Source organism: Marmota flaviventris, chromosome 7 (assembly GCF_047511675.1).
Source record: "Marmota flaviventris isolate mMarFla1 chromosome 7, mMarFla1.hap1, whole genome shotgun sequence".
Lineage (NCBI taxonomy): Eukaryota > Metazoa > Chordata > Mammalia > Rodentia > Sciuridae > Marmota > Marmota flaviventris.
Window position 1 is genome coordinate 4,728,100 of NC_092504.1, and position 19,789 is coordinate 4,747,888.

A 19,789-nucleotide genomic window follows, 5' to 3' on the forward strand; every position below is an offset into this window, starting at 1 on the left:
GCCCAGCAGGTGTGCCACTCCCCCCACTCCAGCAAACCTGGGCCACTTCCCCCACAACCTGGCAGACCTGTCTTCTCCCACATGGAAAATGCCTGCCACAAGGTGTCCTTGCCAAAGAGGATTAAAAAAAAAACCCTTACATCAGCTCCAGGAACATGAACGCACACAGCACACCTGGAGACGACCAAGCCATCAATGTTCTGCTGATGTTCTGGGATCAATGAAGAACTTCAGCCTCAGTAGCTGGGAATCAGGACAACCAAGCCCCAGGCCTTGTCCTTGAGGAGCTCTCAGGAAGAAAAGGCCCACAAAACTCTGGCTGAGAGAGAGGAAGCACAGCGCCCTGGTGGGGCTTCAGAGAAGGGCATCAGCTGTGTTGGGCCTTAAGGTCCTTGCCATCAAGAGAGGGGACATGATGCAGAGGGAAGCGGGCACCTCAGGTAGAGGTAAGGTAGAGAGGTGTGAGTCAGTGCTGTGTCCAGTCAGCCCTGAGGAGCAGAGAAGGTCAAAGGCATGCCAGCAGAAAAGACATGTCCTCACCAACCTCAATCCACAGCAACCAAAAGCCCAAACCACAGTGAACTCCAAGAGCCCCCAGTGGTCACTGCTGGGGGCAGCCAAATTCACAAAACAGAAGCTCACTCTAAGGACAGAGGGTGCTGGCAGTGTAGCACCACAACCTCCAAAGGACAGGTCAGAGCTGGCCAGAAAGCCGGGACAGGGGTCATAAAGCAGAAAGCACTTCAGGGACTCTGTCCTGAGGACATCGTCTATATGCAGACAAAGCACAACAAAGCGCACACAATGATCTCAGAGCGGAAACAAGATGTTTCCTTATTGTTGAGCAAGTAAATGATTCACAAGATGGAATACCACAAAAACATTAATGAAAGTATGAACAATCCTTAACTCTATGGGAAAATGTTTCCAAGTGAAAAAGCAGGACACTAAATTGTAGAAATAGCACATATTTTTATATGTCTAAAATTCACTGAAAGTCTATAAGGAAATAAAATAAAAAGGGAAACTCACAGTAGGTGTAGAACTAGAAAGAACAATGGAATGCTGCCAGACCTGTCCTGCATATTGTCTAACCAAGAGAAGCTTCAAGAAAGCACCTATGAGTCAAAAAGGTCTACCAGCACAACAAAAGCAAGCAAGATCCTCCACAGAACTCAGCAGCTTCACAGACCCACGCAGGCAACACACACAGTATGGCCATGTGGGTCAATGTCAGTAGGGCAGCTCCACCATCCAGAACAATAATATAACTGAAAAGTTACATTATTAGATTTAAAAGTTGAGTGTACCAGGTCTCTATTACCTTTCAAGATTATTGCCCACCCTTACACACTCAAGGTTACTTACTGGACACCTGCACTGGCAATAACAATTGAATCGACCAGACATGGCCCTGGCCTTGGGCAGCTCACAGGAACAGGGAATCCTGTAAGTCTCAGGACTTACAGGGGCTGAGAGATCCACATGGGGGTCTAGAAGAGGTTCAGGTATCCTGCGAGTTTCTAGAAGTGGTGTCACTGAGGCTGAATCGTAAAGGACAGGCAGGAGGCTCAGTGTGCTGGCTCGGGGACTACCAGAAGTGAGTGTAAGGCCCATGGCCATGGCACAGAATAACCTGGAGCAGGGGATGTAAGTAGAGGTGGGACCAGAGTGCCCTTGTGCCACAACGAGTAGCCTGAACCCATGTTGCAGGTGAAAAACGCTGTCCAGGCAGGAGAATGACACAACATTCAGCAGCTTTAGGCACGTGATTATTAGAAGACAGGAGAAGAGGAAGAGGATCAAGGAAATGACTTGGGTGGCCAAAACTCCCATCTATTCACCAACACACATCCTCACTGTCCTGGGCACTGGTCCTATTTCCCAGCTTCATTACAAGCTAATGTGGCTATCTGGAGGAACTACAGACTCTGAGAGAATGGTGTGGCCGCTTCATATGCAGCCGGCCTGAGAAAGCCCAACACAAAACCCCTGCACACTCTCACTGCAAGAGCCTAGCAGAGCACCAGCAGGAAGCACACGTCCTCCACACACCTCAGTCTGCTACAGCAGCTGGCGTCCACCTGACTAAAGACACACATAGTGTCTTCCCACTCCACTGTGACTACCACTCCACTGCCGCTGCTTTAAAAATAACCTCTACAGGGCAGAAACCCGGGCACGGGTAGACCAGGATGTACCCTCCTCCCTCCCTACCCTACCCCCACCCCGGGGCCCTCACCTGCCCTCCTTCCCCACACCCAGCTCTTTCCACCTGCACAGCACACCAACCAAGGCAGAGCTGCTCCTCTTAACACTCTCTCCCATCAGGCCCCCCATATCCCTGGTAGGAAATGTGTTTGTCACCCAGATCTGAAACCTAAATGAAGATCAGAACCTAGATCTAACCCCTTTCAAACACCTGGAAATGTCTATGATTTCCTGAAACAGTCTGTGCACATAGGATGGATTTTGAAAGCCTCTTACTGGAAGCTGGAATTAACAAGAAAACTGGACTACTGTGGGGCCAAGTTGGCCATTCCACAAATCGGGATGCTCCTCTCTCCCACTATAGCACCTTCTAGGAGCCCTGAGATAAAGCATAGCTCTTCACAAGTACAGCGAAGCTGGAACTGAAACCACTTGGGTTACAAACCCAGCTCACTCAACATAAACAGGAACTGATTAGATGTGGCAATTTAGTCAAGCATCCACCAAAAAAAAAAAAAAAATCAGGAGGCATAAGAGAATTCAGTGTGAGGTACACAAAAACCTCATGTTCTAAAAACAGAATAAGTGTGTAGACAGTTTTAAATAGGCACCATTAAGGTGAAAAATTAGATAAGGCAGTTTTAACTGTTGGATTATGCACTAACATTTGCAAAGCAGAACAGATTCTCTACTCATCTGGACAAAGGGAAGTCAATTTCTCAGCAGAAAGTAGCTGGTAGCTGCAGAACTGCTTTACAGGAAGGGGCCTGCCTGTGGTTTCCCAGAGTCCACAAAGTTCCCTGCACTTTGTCCTGAACCACCATCTCACAGGCTGACTGTAGCAGAACGAAAGTAAGCAGCAAGCTACCTACCCAAGCACATAGACAGGTTTCCAGAAAGGTATGGTGTTTCATTACCAGAGAATGCTAACACTTGTGAAGTGTGCCATAAACCCAGGAAGCAAATGTATCCTACAAGGAATAAATTCATTCTCCTTTCCCCTACTCCCCCAAACTATCTTGCTAGTTGGAGGTTTCTAAGGACATCAATACCACTTTCCAGAAACCAAGGCAGAAACACAGCAGGGATGTCAGAGTGCTTTGAGGAACACAGCCAGCCACTGAGCAGGTCATGTGAATGAGTGCAGGCTGAAGAAGTTCTGTTTGGTTCAGTCCCTGCCATTCCTGAATGTCACCGACTCCCATGTGGAGACAGGAATGGTGACATCAGCACCAACATGAAGCAGCCAGAACTCAAATTTGCTTTCCTCAGATACAAGCAAGCCTCCCAGTCCACCAGGGGAAGAAAAGAGATCGTCAACCCACGGGGACACACCCAGATCACAGAAAAACCAGCCAGTGGCCTGTACTGAATCAGGTCTGCTCTTCAGGACCTACTGCATCCTTTGTCCTTCTCAAGTTCCTTTTCTCCAGCTCATCTTCTGGGCAAGCCAGCACTTAACCATCATTCATTCAATTATTCATTCATGCAATAAGCAGAGATGGAACCCCAGTGCCTCTAATAAGAGCACAGCCCTGAATGCTGTGCCAGGCACTTGATGTGCATTGCCTAGTATGGAAATTTCAGAGACAAGGAAACCAAGTTTCAGGAAAAGAATTAGCCACCCAGCTAAAAAGGCAGAGCACACATTTCCATCTTTGGCTCTAGAAGCATACTCTTTGAATCCTACCAAGTCTTCCATCCCCACGCTAGAGGTTCAACTCTAAGAGCTCTAGGCCCCTCCATGTCCCCCAGACCTTGGATATTTAAATATGCACCAGAGTTCATAGGAAACATCATATGTGACCTGTGGATCCCATCTCTTTAAAGCCAAGTCCCTGCGCAAAAGAAGAAGATAGTCAACAGAGGAACTCAGGGCAATGCCCGGCCGCTCTGGCCTCCCTAGTATGTTCTGGCCTTGGTTCCCTGCCCCTCCCCAGCCCTGGCCCAGTAGGTGGTTCTTTTGCAGGGTTCTCCTGACATCATATATTTCATTGTGATTCGCTTGTTAAATAACCACCATGTGCTGTTTTTGTACAAAGGGGTAACAAAGATTAAAAATAAAGTCAGAATAGCAATGGAAACAACCTCCCACAGGAATGAAAGTGTACAAATCCAAGCTGCCTGAGGGAAGCCACTAGCCACATGTGGCTACTGAACATCTGAACATAGCTAATGTGACTGAGTTACAGAATTTTCTATTTTATATAATTTTATTTAAACAGCTATGTGTGGCCAGGCTAGCATATCGGACAGTAGCACAGTGCTAAACTCTAACATGAGCACAACCATGCCCTGACAGAAGACTCCAGACAACCCACAAGATGCTAGGGGCTGGGGATGAGGGGCAGTCAGCGCACCTCTCAGGAGCTCAACACAAATCCCAAGCAGCCAAGATGTGTGAGACAAGGTCCACCCTGCCAGTCTCTGAGCCTACTTCCCTGCTGTGTCCCTGGGAGGCATCTTCTCCCACAGCCCATTCAGACCTTTACTCAAATGTCACCTTCTCAGTAAGGCACTCCCTGATGCCGCTTAAAAGGGACCTTCTCCAGCCCTGCCACCCACCTACCCCTCTAACCCAGAGCATCTTTCCCCACTCAGGGCAGCATGTCTTGAGTGAACCACACATATCAGGCAATACCCCATGTGAAGGCCCCTCCTGCCTCGTGGCACAGAGACTGCTGGGCCAACTCTCCATCTAACACACAAGGAAACCATATCTGTATACCACTTGCCCTGATGCCAAGAGAATGGGTGGCTGGGTCAAGGCAATCCCCCCTGCTGCTGAGATGGCGGCCACCATTTGACACATGGAACACTTCACTGTGTTTCTGTAGCCTTCCCAGGCATCACTCTAAGGGAGCGTAGAGCAGTCTGGGATGGCAACCACTGCTCACTGCCCCAGGGCCAGGGCTTTTCTCCTGCAGGCCTATGGTGTCCTTCATGGGTTCTACCCAGGACAAACATTAAGGAGTGCTGCTGCAGAGGAAGTACCCAAGGACCTGAACCAGAGGATACTGGGCCCACCAGGAGGGCAGCCAAAGTCATAGCACCCAAACTGCTGCAAAACCAGCATGTTTCACAAGTTCACTTGTAGGAACATGGATCCTGAGCCACACAAAAGGCCTATGGGGATAGCCCTCACAGAGGCTGGACAGGGCATGCTGGCCATGGCTAAGCATTTGCAGAAACAAGTCAGGAATACAGATCCTCAGATAAACATAGAGAAAATGTCCCTGACTGAGTAAGTGCCCTCTCTGCAGGGCTGTCCTAGGGAGGGGAAGCTGTCCAGGCTGTTGTGTGGGGGTAGTGCCAAGGCACATCAAGTAAGGGCAGCCAGCTGGGAGTAAGGATAGAGCCCTGGAAAGGACCAAGGACTGAAGAGGAAGTGGCAACTAATGCGCACATGACAATGTTCCATGTTCCCCTTGGACATTTGTTCTTGGTACTTACTTCCCCACTTGCTATCCTGGCCCTGCTCTCTCCAAAGGATCATGTCCAGTTATGTCCATCTGAGGGCAGAAAGGCCCAAATGGGGCACCACTGTACCACATAGCTTCTCAGTACCAGGGTCCTCAGTGAGACCCTGAGAAGGGGACTCTCATGGCCTACATTCAGAACTATTCAACAGTTCTCCCCCAGTTGTGGCACAGGAAGCCCACACCCACACCATCCTCTCCTTGAGAGCCACCCACCAAATCAGCACACACTGAACAAGGACCCTGGAATAGCAGGCTGCCTCACTCTGCCAATCAAGGAAGGCACAGCAGCTCCTTCCCCCACCTTCCTGCACACAGCCTCCAGACACAGCTAAGCCACATGCTGGCTGAGCAGAGTGGATGACCCCCAAGTCCTTGCCCACTGGTTCCACACAAGAAGGCACTCCACCAAGTCCAAGCTTCTGCCATTGCCTCCTGTCTTCCCTCCTTTGATACCCTCACCTACCAGGCCACCTTGCCCAGTGCGAAGGCAGTACCACCGTTGTGACCACATTCCTGCATGCACCCTGCACCCTTCACCCTCCTCTCTTGCTTTCACTATACTCACAGAACTAGGCCCTGCAACACATGAATATCTCTCAGGGCACATGGCTGGCAAACAAGAAGCATGCCACTGGCCTCCCCTCCCCCAGCTGGACCCAGCATTACTGGACCCGCTCACCTGGATGACCTCCTACCTCATCTCCCCTCCAACCCAATTTTCCATCCACGTAGCTATGGTCTGAATGTTTATGTTTCTGCCTCCCCCCCCCAAAAAAAAAAAAAATTCATATCAAAATCCCGATCCCAAGTTGAAGCTATCTGGATGGGGGACCTTTGGAAAGGAATTAGGCCATGAGGACAGAGCCTCCATGAATTGGACCGATACCCATATAAAAGAGGCCCCAAAGGGCTATCCTGCCCCTCTGCCACATGAGAACAGTGAAAGGATAGCTGTCCTGACCAAACCGTGTTCAATGGCTCACTAGACACCAAATCTGCTGGCACCTAATCTTGGATCTCTGGCCTCTAGAACTGTGAGAAATAAACTTTTGTTGTTTAATAAGCCACCCAATATATGGTATTTTGTTTTAGCAGCTCAAACGAATTAAGACACTCACTCTTGCTATCATTTGAGGACCCTGCTTCCTTCAGTACCAAGAAAAATAGTAAAAGAACTAGAACTTCTGACTACAGCAAGCACTAGTAAGGATGAGGAGCGAGGGCCCTCTTATCCACTGCTAGCTATAGACTGGTACAGTCACTTTGGAAGATAGTTTGGTGGCTTCTTCAAATCTAAACACATTCTTACTATACAATCCAGGAACCATACTACTTGGTATTTATTTCCAACCACATGTAAACCTAGCACGGTGCTCACAGTTGTATTCAATAATTGCCAAAACTTGAAAGCAACCAAGGTATCCTTCAGTAGGTAAATGGATAAACTGTGGTCCATCTATACAGAAATGTAGTATTCATCACTTAAAAAACAAAAACAGGGGGCTGATGGGGCTGGGGATGTGGGTCAAGCGCTTGCCCGGGTTCGATCCTCAGCACCACATACAAAGATGTTGTGTCCGCCGAAAACTAAAAAATAAACATTAAAAAATTTCTCTCTCTCTCTCTCTCACTCACTCTTTAAAAAAACAAAACAAAAAAAACCAGGGGGCTGGGGTTGTGGCTCAGCGGTAGAGAACTCACCCAGCATGTGTGAGGCCCTGGATTCGATTCTCAGCACCACATTAAAAAAAAAAAAAAAAAGGGGGTCTGGGGTTGTGGCTCAGTGGTAGATTGCTTGCCTAGCATGCATGAGGCCTTGGGTTCGATCCTTAGCACCACATAAATATAAAATGAAGATATTGGGCCACCTAAAACTAAAAAATAAATATTTTAAAAAAAAAAAGGTTTTGACAACTACAACTAAAATAAATTAATTAATTAAATTAAATTTAAAAAAACAAAAACGGGGCTGGGGTGTGGCTCAGCGGTGCTCTACCATGTGTCGGGCACTGGGTTCGATCCTCAGTACCACATAAATAAATAAAATAAAAGTATTGTGTCCAACTACAACTAAAAAAAGTATTTAAATAAAATTTTTAAAAATAGCTTCTTTCTCTTAGTGTGCATTTAAATTCTTCCATGCCTTTCCATGGCTCAGCAACCTATCAGAAAAGGCTGCTCACAATACAACTCCAGCTACAGGATGTCCTGGAAAAGACAGGCAGTAAAAAGATCAGAGGCTGCTGGGGCTGAGAGAAAGGAGGGATGAAAAAGTGGGCAAACAGTATTTGTAGTGACACTCCTCTGTATGATGCTACAGTCTTGGTTACATCATTATACATCTGTCCAGACCCACAGACTGCACTACACCAAGAGAACACCTTATACAAACTATGGACTCCAGTGGTAATGACCTCAAAGTAGGGTCATTAATCATAAAAAATGTATGGCTTTGTGGGGGGTGTTGGAAGGGGAGGGGACAGAGTGGGTAAGGGATTCTGTATATCTGCTTAATTTTTCTATGAATCTAAACCTGCCCTCCAAAATAAAGTTATTGTTGTATGTTATTATTGACTGAATCCAGGCCACTTTATCACTAAGCTACACTCCTAGCCCATCTAATTTTTTATTTTAACACAGGGTCTCATTAAGTTGCTGAGGCTGACCTCAAAACTGTGATCCTCCTTTCTCAGCCTCCTGAGACACTAGCATTATAGGCAGGCACCACCATGCCCAGTTAAAGTCTTTTTTTAAAAAAAGTAAGTATGTTGTAGTTAAAAACCTATATTTATACACACACACACACACAAACACAAATCAATAAAGCAGCTTTAAAACAATTTGGTGACTGGCATGCACTGAGAACGAATGAGAGCATGACAGTGAGAGACAGAGACTTCCACAGAACCCACAGCCACACCTGCTCGCACCTGTGCCACACCCTCCACCCTGGCACCTGCCACCTGGTGGTTTCCCCAGCTGGACCCAATCTCTCCTTAACTCTGGCTCTAACACTGCAGACAGAACTCAGGGACAATGTTCCAGTGATCCTCTTCCTCCCTGCTATGTTCAATTTTTTTTTCTTACACTACATTGTTCTTAACAGTAAACAAACAACTGTCATTTCTCCCATCTTGAAAAAGAAGCCATCTCACCCACTTCCTCCTCCAGCTGGCACATCACTTCTCCCTCCTGTGAGCAAACACAACAAAAGCCCATCTCTGCTCATTGTTTCCAACCCCTCCTCCTCTCCCAGCCACTCCTAAATTCACCCCAGTTGTGCTTTTGCCTGCACTGTTCCACTAAGACAGCTCTGGACAGGGTCAACAATGGCCTCCTGATAATCAGTCAAATCTCAGCCACTGCTGCCCAGTCAACTGCTCTCCTCCCTGAAGCCCACCTTTTCCTGGCTTCCACAAAGCCATACTCTGCTGCCCTCCAACCACAGGGCCACTCCTTCTGGTTTCCTCCACTTCTCCCAGATCTCAACGCTAGGGTGCCTCCGTTCACTCCATGGTCCTCTGCTCTGTCCACACTCACCTCTATGCTAACTTCACCAAGTACCAAGCCACCTACAATGCCAACTCCCAGCTCCTGTCTCCTGCCCAGCCCTAACTCCTGATGCTAGGTTTCTATCAAATCATCTGTACCTTCTAATAAAGGTCTAAGATGTCTCAAACCAAACCTGACAACTGTCTTTTACTGACTGAGGCCAAAAATCTTAAGAGTCATCTCTGACCCCTTTCTCTTCTCCACACCCCACTGCAATTTCTCTTCAAATTGCAGCTACTTCTCACCCCAGCTGAGGCCAGCCTCGCCTCCTGCCTGGACCACTGCAACAGCCTCCTTAGGGCCCCTGCTTTGCCCACCCCTGCCCAAAAGCCACTCTCAGTAGAGCAACTAAAGTTTTCTGTTTAAACCTCAATGAAATTGCTACTCCTGAGGCAAGCAGAATTCCAGAATGCCCCCAAGATATTCCTCTCCCTGATATCCACCCCTGTAAAACCTCTCGCCTTGAGCAGGGGCATAAACTGATCATGATGGGGCACTGACCCAGTGCTGCTATATGGCAGACGGTGTGGCACAGACGGTGTTAAGAGAGAAGAGTCTTCCCAGTGGGCCTTACCAGTCCAGCGAGTCCTTGAGAGCAACCAGGGCTCGTCCTGGCAGCAGAGAGTCAAAGGCAAAAGGATTCCACACCAAAGAGCATCTCTGCTGTGGTTCTGAAGGTGGGGACCATATAGTGAGGAGAATGGGCAGCCCCAGGAGCTGGGAGTAGTCCCGGCTGACAGCCATCAAGGAAATGCAGAGCTCAGGCCTACTGACGTGAGGAGCTGCACCCTGTCTGCAATTTTTGAATCAGCCTGGAGCAGACTATTCCCTACTAATGCCTCAGAGGGGTCGCAGTCACCAACACCTTGGTTTCATGCTTGTAACACCCTGAGAGCAAACCAACCACACCAAAGACATACTACGCATGTTGTTTGAAGCCATCAAATCTGTAGTTAATGGTTACAGAGCACCAGAAAACTACCACAATTCCTCTGCTCAAAATTCTGCAGAGGGTCCCCGTTAACTGTGAGTCAAAGAAACATCTTACAATGGCCTATGTGCACGCAGGATCTAATCCCATAGATCTCTCCTCCTCCTCTCAGTCCATGCATGTGGGTCTTTGTCCCACTCAAGCTCTTCCCAGAACCACCTCTCCAGGTTTCTGGCTGATGAACTTCCTTACCCTCTTCAACTTTTGCTGAAACCTCCTTGCTTGGACCGACCCTGACCAACCTATAGTTGCATAATCTGCGCTCCCCAGTTATTCCAGCACCTCCTGCCACTGCTTTCTGTTTCCCCCCTTGCACTTATTACTGCCAATGCATACACTTTGTTTACTTATGGTGTTTATCACTGGCCTCCTTCACTAGAACATAACTCTTAAAGGGCAGGGGCCTTGAGTTCCCAAATGAATTCCAAGAACCTAGAACAGTGCCCTGGTAGATTCTCAGTAAATTTTTTTTTAACGTGTGATGAAAAACACATTTAAGGACCTAGCATGATACTCTGTACACAGCAGCCAATTGGTAAATGAAATATTACAGCTGTGATTTGCTGCCAAAAGAAAACAAAGCCCAGCAGAGCCCAGAGAAGCAGCAGACCCTGGGCAAGTCCTGGTGTTCAACCAACATTCTCCATGTGGTCTGCAGCAGCATCCACACAGGCTGTTGTCCAGCAGAGATAGCCGGCTTTCTGTAGCATCTATCAGCCATGCCTACACAATGACACTATGGGCTGCATCCTTGACAAATACCAAGGAACTTCAAAATGGAATTCACCAGGATTTAGAGAAATATCTTCCAGTATAGGTAGCAAAGGCCTCCCAGGTACTGCACCAATGGCTGGTAGGTACACCTGTGTACAGCTGTGGCTAGAAAAGTGCAGACATTGTGCAATCATGAGGATTAGCTGTTAAAAATCTACCTGGAACAAGAATTCACAGCTGGGGACATTAAACCCTTAGAACAGGGACCAAAACAGGGTCAGAAGACCTAGGGGAAGTGTGTGCCCAAGAAAACACTTAGCTGAAAGGAAGGACAGTCCTCTGACTACCTGAAACTCCTCACAGCTCTTTATAGGACACTGGGAACTACCACTCCTTCCTTGGGTGCTAAGATCATTCCTGTTCTTGTGCTCCCAGCCTCTAGGAGGCAGTCTTCCCTCCCTGGGAACTGGCTGACCACAAATTCCATCAATCCAGTGGCAGGCCAGAGAAGCAAAGCTGACATCAGCCTCCTGCCCTTTCGTTTAGAGCCTGTTGTGACAGGTGGAAAAGGCCTTCTCTACCTGCTTGCCCTCAATGGCTCGAGAGGGGACTCAATTCTCCTTGAAGGAGAAGCCTCAGTGCCCTTATAAAGACATGCAGGGTCAATCCCCGGACCTGGGTTAGAGCTCTCCAAACTTCTTCCTCCCCTGCCACCAGTACTGGCCCATAACACCTGCACAGCAGCTGCCTCTCATTTCCTCTCTTCTCTCCAGCCAAGCTCCCCTTCTTTCTGATCAGGGTGCACATTACCAGAGGCAGGGTGGTATCTTTGATGGACTTCAGAATTAGCAAGTGAATATCAGAGCACAGCTCTGCTGGATGCCCAGTGAGCCTCTCCAACCTGCCTCCAGTGGGCTGTGAAATGCCTGAGAGAGAATGTAAAGTGCTGGGCAGGGCAGAGCTGGGCAGCCTCTGCCTCCACAAGGGGAACTGCTGCTGGAGGACCCCTTCAGCTAACCAGTTTAAACCCTCTCATATCTAGCAGCTCATCCCACTCCTGCAGAGGCCTTTTTCTCACCGTTTGGTCCTGCCATGCTTTGAGCTGCGGGTCTCCTCGTGGGTCCCAAGCCCTACCCACAAGGTCTCCCTGCTTTGTGCACTTCTCTCTTCGCATCCTCATCCTGCTACAGAGGGACCTACGCAGGGGCTATGGCAAAAGCCCGCCCATATTGGAATCTTCCTGCTCCCCTTCTGCCAGCACTTGAAGCTCATCACCTTGATCAGACTGCTCCTTTCATCTTCATAACCCTGTAAGGTGGGAACAGAACATGACCCCAGAGACACTAAGTGCCGGCCTCATCCAAGCCCATGGGTCAGCACGCAGCTAGGTCAACAGAACACCACCTGGCACTCCTCCCCAGGCACAAGCACAAGCACAAGCACACACCAGCAGTCACTCTGGCACACAGCAAGTATTTTCTGTCTGTCCCTAATTCCAGGGCAAAGTCACAAGAAACATTAACAGGTCTTGCAGGAAAGCCGATGTTAAAATGTTACAGCTCAGTTCACTACTGCTAATTCTAAAATGGTCAAAGCTGTAGAAAACAAGTCAGGCAACATAAAAAAATTGACTAGACATGAAAATGTCTGCCACGTGCCTGCTGCTTCACATTCAGATATAGTCCCTCCCCATTTAACCTCAACAACCTTCTGATCAGACTTACATAAACTTGTTCCTATTGTACAGATGAGAAACCTAAAGGTCAGAGACCCAAGCCCTGGCAAGCTATCTAACCACCCCTGCCTCAACTTCCTTACATAAAACAATAATTAAGAGTAGGTTCCCGAATCAATCCGCTTCCAGTGCAAGACAGACACCATGCTAAGTATTTTAAGCAGAAAGGGACTTAATTCAAGGAATCGGAATAATTCGAAAACTATAGGAAGGAGTCGGCTCTGAATCAGGCTCCAGGAATGGCTCCCTGAACAACACAGGAGAGATGCACCAGGGGAGCGGCTACATTGAGTGCACTGGAACTGCTGAATTCAGGGAGTGCTGCTGGCACCAGAACAAGAGACGCAGCCTCCCTCCCTCTGCAACCGCTCTCAAAATCCAGGAACTGGTACAGAGATTATACTGCAGGACAGGCTCTCAGCTCTACCACACTGCTAGGCCTAGGAAGCACAAAACAGTCACAAGAAGAAAAAGGGTCTCTGCCTCACTTCTGCCACAAATCTCTCACAAGTGGGAGAATTTGATGGTGCTAATTCACGTTCAGCTGCAAGAGGCTCCAGTAATAGACATTTGCTGCCCAGCTGCTGCAGTCCAGGAAAGACTCACTGGAAGGAAAGTGGCCTGGAAGGAAGATGAGCCAGCCACAGAATCCCACCCCACGCCACCTCCTAAGGCTGCAAAGCTTAAAGAAGGCAGCTGTGTAAAAGCAGACACACTAAATGCTGCCTGTGCCAATGACACAGTCCAGCCGTGTCTTGACAGTATACCCCTCGTGATAAACTAACTCACTCCTCAACAAGCAACAGGCTTGTCCTCCTCATGCTGCTCTCACCCTCCAAAGGATCAGATCCTGAAACCCTAGATCCATAGAGAAACTAAAGCTGGTTCAGCACTTTCATACCAAGTCAAAGTTCCCACCTGAAGAATTTTCTTAAGCCAGTGGTTGCAAAATTTTCATACAGCAGAATTTAAAAAAATAAATAAATAAAAGAAGCCAGGTACAGTGCAGCTTGGGAAACTGAGGCAGGAGGATCCCAAGTTCAAAGCCAGCATCAGCAACTTAGCAAAGCTCTAAGCAACTTTGCGAGATTCTACCTCAAATTTTTTAAAAAGTTTAAAAAAGGGCTGGGGATGGGGTTCTGTGGTTAAATGCCCCTGGGTTCAATCCCTAATACCAAAAGAAAAAAAGCCAGAAGCAGTGGCACACACCTGTGATCCCAGCCACTGAAGATCACAAGTTTAAGGCTAGCCTGGGCAAATCAGCAAGACTGTCTCAAAATTAAAAATAGAAAGGATAGAGCATTCCTGGGTTCAATCTCCAGCACAAGGGGAAAGGGTGTGTGTGCCTGAAACCAACAAAAACAGAGAACAGCATGAAATCTAGCCTGCACACAGGTTATGTGGTATTCTGGAGGTTTACGTGTATTTTCCCATTTAACCCTCACATTAGCTCTTTATGATAGGTGTAAATGGCCCTGTGTCACCCAAGTGCATACTGAAGCCTAGAGAGGTTAAGTAACTTTCTTAAGGTCACACAGTATAAAATGGCAGATCTGAGGATCAGACTTAGAGCTGAGCAGCCCAGCTCTCAACTGACACTCTCCCACCTCTGTCTTTAAATTATAACTCAGAAGGGTTCTCAGAGATGCAGGAAGCAGGTGCCTCACACGGTCAGGCTGTCCTCCTGCCCCCACAGAAGCCTTCTTTTGGCAAGCTCCCCACGTTCTCCAACCTCAGGTTAAACATTCTCCCCCAGCAAAGGAGCCTCCATAACCAGCTCTGTGAACTAATAAAGGACTATATGAATGGAGACATATGTGACCAAAGCTAATCAATGCCTCCTAGATCAATGCAGATCCACGGAAGCCAACCTGGCTCCTGAGGAAAGGAAGCACACCACTAGTGAGCTCCCACCTCCTCACTCACTAGCTGTGGGGTTTCTAGACAAATACCACACTGGGTTCATGGGAATCCCTCAGCCCAGTCCCTCCCTTCCTAACAAGAGAAGGACCCTGCTCAAATTACATTAGAAAATTTCCTTCGAGGAAGCAATTCAACATCAACAGTCACAACCTGCTAGCTCTGTGGTCTCAAAAGCTGTGCGATTCTGCAAGCTTCCCACCTCCTGCCCCAAACATCTGGCAATGCCTGGAGGAGACATGTCTGGGCACCTTGTGCAGGGAGAGCCACTGGCATCCAGTGGGCAGAGGTCAGGGATACTGTGACACATCCTTCAGTGCACAGGTCAGCCGCCCACAACAGGGAGCATCTGTCCCAAAATGTCAACCATGTGCCACTGGAGAGGTCCTGCACTAACTTAACTTGGCAATGGGTTGACCTTCAGCATGATCTAGGATTAGGAACTAGAGAAAGCTTTAGGAAACAAAACCAAACCATGCAGACTTAGCATCACAGACAGCTGCTGCTGGAAGAGGGCCAGGAATGCAGATGTTTAGCCTACTTGGTCTCTAACCCTGCACAGTAGGCTCAGAGAGGTAACTTGCCCAAGGTCACACAGCGATTAAGGAGGAGAGCTCTAGCGAGGCCCAGCTGGTGTGAGCCCTGAACCAGCACTCCTGACTGCAGTGCCACCCCCAGCCTTGCCCCCAGCTGCTGGTCTGTTTCCCCCACTGGACTGCTAGCTGCATAAGGACCAGGACTCCCTCTACAGCTCAGGGTAGAGTCTGGCTCAGAGGTGTTTGTTACAGTGTGGGAAAGGAAGAATAAATGGCAGCTGGGCCTGTGGCTTCTGCAGGACAGTGGTCAGGCCCAGCCAGTCGCCCTGTCACTCCTCTGTTCCTATCTCACTCAGGTCACTTCATCAAGCTCTGCTCCCTCCAGTCACAAGCTCCCTGACCATCTTCACCTCTTCCTCTAAACTATGTTCTCCTAGACCAGCCTCCCACAACACCACCCACATGTCTTTCTATGGCATAGATACCAAGGAGGAAGAGAACAGAAAGCAGGGGCAAGGGGCCAGGAGGAGAGGCAGATGTCTAAGGCCTGGGGTCCATAGAAGACCAGCTCCAGCCCTGGCCCTGCTCTCCACAAAGACTGACATAGTCCACACTCTCCTGTGCTCCTGCTGCAGGCCAGGCCTGGGGCAGGTTCTGGAGCATTCTCTGTAACTCCACTTACTCACCTACAAATGTTCAGTAGGCTCCACATATGATAGGCCCAGAACCCCCTCCTTCAAAGTCACTCTAGGCTGAAGATCCTCTCTAACACTGAGACCCCAGGACAAACACCCTCTAGAACCTGTACACAGTATCACTTATTGACTCATTGTTGCCATATTCCACGTGCTCCCAAAAGCACTTTAGCCTGGCTGTCAGTAACAATGTCACAGCCATCAAATCAAGGATGAGGAGACAGCAACCAAGGAATAAAATAAAGAGGACACACTGTTTTCTGTGGCCCACACCTGAGGAAGGTTTTCAAGAAACAGCAGCTTTGGAAAGGATCTAGAAATTGTATAATTGCTAGAGCTTCCCTCAAAAGGGAAGAGGTTCCAACAGACAACTCGGGTCCTTCAGGACAGAGGAGCAGGGCACAGCCATAATCATCCCAAGTGACAGATAGGTAAAGCCTTCCATGTGTCAGGATCCACAACAAACTTGCACATTAACCCACTTAATCCCACCCCCAGGTGGAGAAGCCAAGTCCTGGGCACAGTAATGTAGGGGACAACAAGGGTAAGGGCAGAGCAGAATCAACATGTGACAGGCATTCTGTGCTAGGCTCTTAATAATGCTATGTTAGGGATGAGAAAACGACTAGAGAGGTAAAATAATTTGTTCAAGGTCACACAGCTAGGTTGTAGGTTCAGTCTGTTGAATTCCAAAGCCGAGCTCTTTCTCTTACCACCCATTTCAAGTAAGTGTTCCTAGATAGCCTAAGGACCCCAGGGGACTGTGGAGGCCTGTTTTCCAGGCCCTTTCCCCTGAGAGCCACACTTAACAGGCACCTATGGTATTCATAAATGGGGAAAGCTAAAAACAACCCACCAATGAAAATCACACCACCACAGCATGGCACCTGCCTCGGAGGGGATGCTGACAAGAGTCCCCCACGGTTCAAGGACCCCACTCACTGAGCGCAATCACCAAGTTACCAAATTCTGAGACCAGAGACTCTACTAGAGCAGCAGGATACCTGTCAGCACATCAGAGGAAAAAAAGGTGGCTAAAATCACTCAGGGCTGGTCTTAGACTCATCCAATGTCCTGCATGTAGCTGATGAAGCAACTGAGGCAGCAATAATGACTGTGTGCCCAGTCAGACACCTCCAGCTGACTCCAGCCAGCACATCACCCAGTACAGCAAAGGTCCAACATGGGCTTCTCCAGGAGCATGTGCACAGCCAGGGTGGCCACAAATGCTTCCAGCTGTGAAGCTTTGGGCCCAGAGGCCCCCGAAAAGCAGCTGTGAAGCTGCTGGCAGTCCTGCACACTCTCTCCTGGTTCCATGCCCTTCTGTACAGCACTCCAGAGTTTGGGAGATCATACTTGCTTCTGTGACTGACTGATGTGTCCACTTGTTTTGGGGGTCACATGGTGACTGCAGATGAAGTGACATCAGTAGTAATAACTCACATTTCTAACACTGTGCCCTCTGGCAGAGACCAGGCTGGTCTATCTGGGTGTCCCAGTTGTGGTCCTGTTCTGGTGCTTATGCCCTGGCCTGGTCCTGCTGTCACTGCACTGCAGCCACATGGGTTCGTGTGGGATAATGGGCAATAGAAATAACCTCATGACCTGAGGTATTTCAATCGCATATTACCCCACACAACCCACCTAGAACAGGGCCTCAAACACAGATGCTTCCTGAACAAAAGCATGAGAGCACAAGCAAGAGGCAGTAGCCGAAGTAGCCAATTCCTAGGACTTTGGGGACAACAGACACACCAGGAGGCCTGTGTGGTAACTGGGGACAGGGTGCCACAAAGTGGGTATATAGGCCAGACTCAACACAGAAGGGAACGCATGTGACTGCAGTGCAGTGGCAGCAGGACCAGGCCAGGGCATAAGCACAAGAACAGGACCACAACTGGGACACCCAGATAGACCAGCCTGATCTCTGCCAGAGGGCACAGTGTTAGAAATGTGAGTTATTACTACTGATGTCACTTCATCTGCAGTCACCATGTGACCCCAAAAACAAGTCATTAGATAAGGGCCCTTCAGAGCCTAAGGCTATCAAACTATAGCTGCTGATTTGGTGACAATGACCACCTATGAGTTACCCAGAGCTACAACAGGCCAGAGACCAAAAAGTGACAGAGAATGCGAGTGAAGCCAAGGACACAGGGAGGAACGAATGATAGAGTCACCAGCAGATCTGACCCACACGACTCCCATGCTGCTGGGCAAGGCATGGCTGTCTGCAGGACACAGCACCTGCTCAACCAGGACACATGACACACATTACACCAGAACAAGGCGATAGGTCTGCAGTCCAGCTCCTCCACAGTGACACAGACAGCATTACCTTGTAAAGAAGCTACTAAATGGTGCCAGTATCCTCAGCTTACTCCCCTCCTCGGTTCCATCAGCCCAGCCCTGCTGGTGCAGGTCACTGCTCTCCTTGATGGAGCTCAGGGTGACATCAGTAAACTGTGGGTCATCGTCATTCTCCAGGGTCACAATGGCACTGGAGCTGCTCGTGACCATGAGGTCCAAGATGTCCTCATTGCTGACAGACAGCGTAGTGGACAGTTCTGTGCCAAGACTAGACACACTACAGATGGAGACATCATCACTACGGTTCAGGGTTTTGGAGGTGGGACTATAGAGCTTCACTGAGTCATAGCCTGTCCTGGGAAATGTGGAGGACTTCCGCACAGTCTGCTCACGCTCTGCACTGGTGGGAGCCAGAGGTGTGCAGGATGGTAGCGGGCATGCACTCTGGAAGGCCCGCTCAGGGACAAGCTCTGACTCCAACTGCTTCCTCTTCACAAGGGCCACACTACAGGGGACAGGTTCTGGGTTGCCAACCTCCAAGGTAGGAATGCCAGAGTCCACTGACTGAAGGCTGTGCCGGTCTTCTGAAGCACCAAGTTTCAACTTGGGCCCGTACTCAGGTGTTGAGAGGGATCTGGACCCCTTGGCATTCACTTGCTGCAGGTTCTGAAGGGGTTTTCCCTGATGAGCATCCAGAATGTCCATCAAGGCTATGCCATTTGTGGAAGTGGAAAGGTTTCCATCAGTCATCTTGGTCCCAGGAGAAACTAGAAGAACACAAGACACAGAAATCAGGAAAGTGGACATAAGACCCACAGATGCCATTCCTCAGACACAGCTCACTACTAGGACATCCCTTCTAAAGGGGGATGCCATGCAAAGAGTACCACATAACCAAATTTTGATTCAGAACCAACCACATCAAGAATGTTAACATGCACTATCATATCAGAAAATAACCCAAACAAAGCATATATCTAAAGCAAAAATCATTATCTTCATCATTGTCAAGCCACCAGTCACATCTCTGATACTCAGGACAGTGCTGGGAACCTGAGAACTGTGCTAGGCAGGGAGGAAGTTTTCTTTTTTATTTGGGGGTCAGGGAGCATACTATAATTTGGATTTGAATGTCCCCAGAGGTCTATGTGTTGAAAAGTTGGTCTACAAACTATGGCACTTTGGGGAAGTGGTGGCACCTTTGGGAGGCAGGGCAGTGAGAAACAGAAAGTCCAGAGGTCCGTTAACCATACTACTACTAGAGTGCTTAGCCTTAACTGGGAGGTAAGATCCAATCATAGCCATTTTAACTATAGTCCTTCCCTTTGCCCACCCCAATCTTAAAATTAGCCAGTTGTGTAGACTATAACCCTGAACTCCTCCTGTCAGAGCAAGGGGCAGTGCAGCATTAGGGATAAAACTGGAGGACTGCCCACCTAAGCGGGCTTATTAGCCAGACTCCAGAGCACGCCCTCCTGGTAGAGGTAAAGTTGCCTTGCTGAGCTACTTCCCAGCTCATATTGGATTCCTCGTGGCACTCATTCCTTAGGGCTCAATGGGAGGAATTTGGGTCACTAGGAGTGTGCCTTGAAGACGATATTGGGACCCTTCCTATTGCTCTTCTTACTTCCTGGCTGCCTTGA

At 48.7% G+C, this 19,789-nt stretch overlaps 1 protein-coding gene across 4 annotated transcripts in view; it reads right to left on the minus strand.

Annotated features, from left to right (window-relative positions):
- Nucleotides 1–19,789, minus strand: part of Tbc1d14 (TBC1 domain family member 14) — a 106,831-nt gene that overhangs the window by 78,429 nt on the left and 8,613 nt on the right. For all 4 annotated transcript variants that reach the window (XR_003583397.3, XM_027939736.3, XM_027939764.3 and 1 more), the window contains exon 2: nt 18,175–18,913. Coding sequence is in view for 3 of the 4 variants with exons in the window: in XM_027939736.3 (XP_027795537.3) it covers nt 18,175–18,896 (722 nt within the window). In the remaining variant the exon portion in view is untranslated. The remainder of the gene's footprint in view (nt 1–18,174; nt 18,914–19,789) is intronic.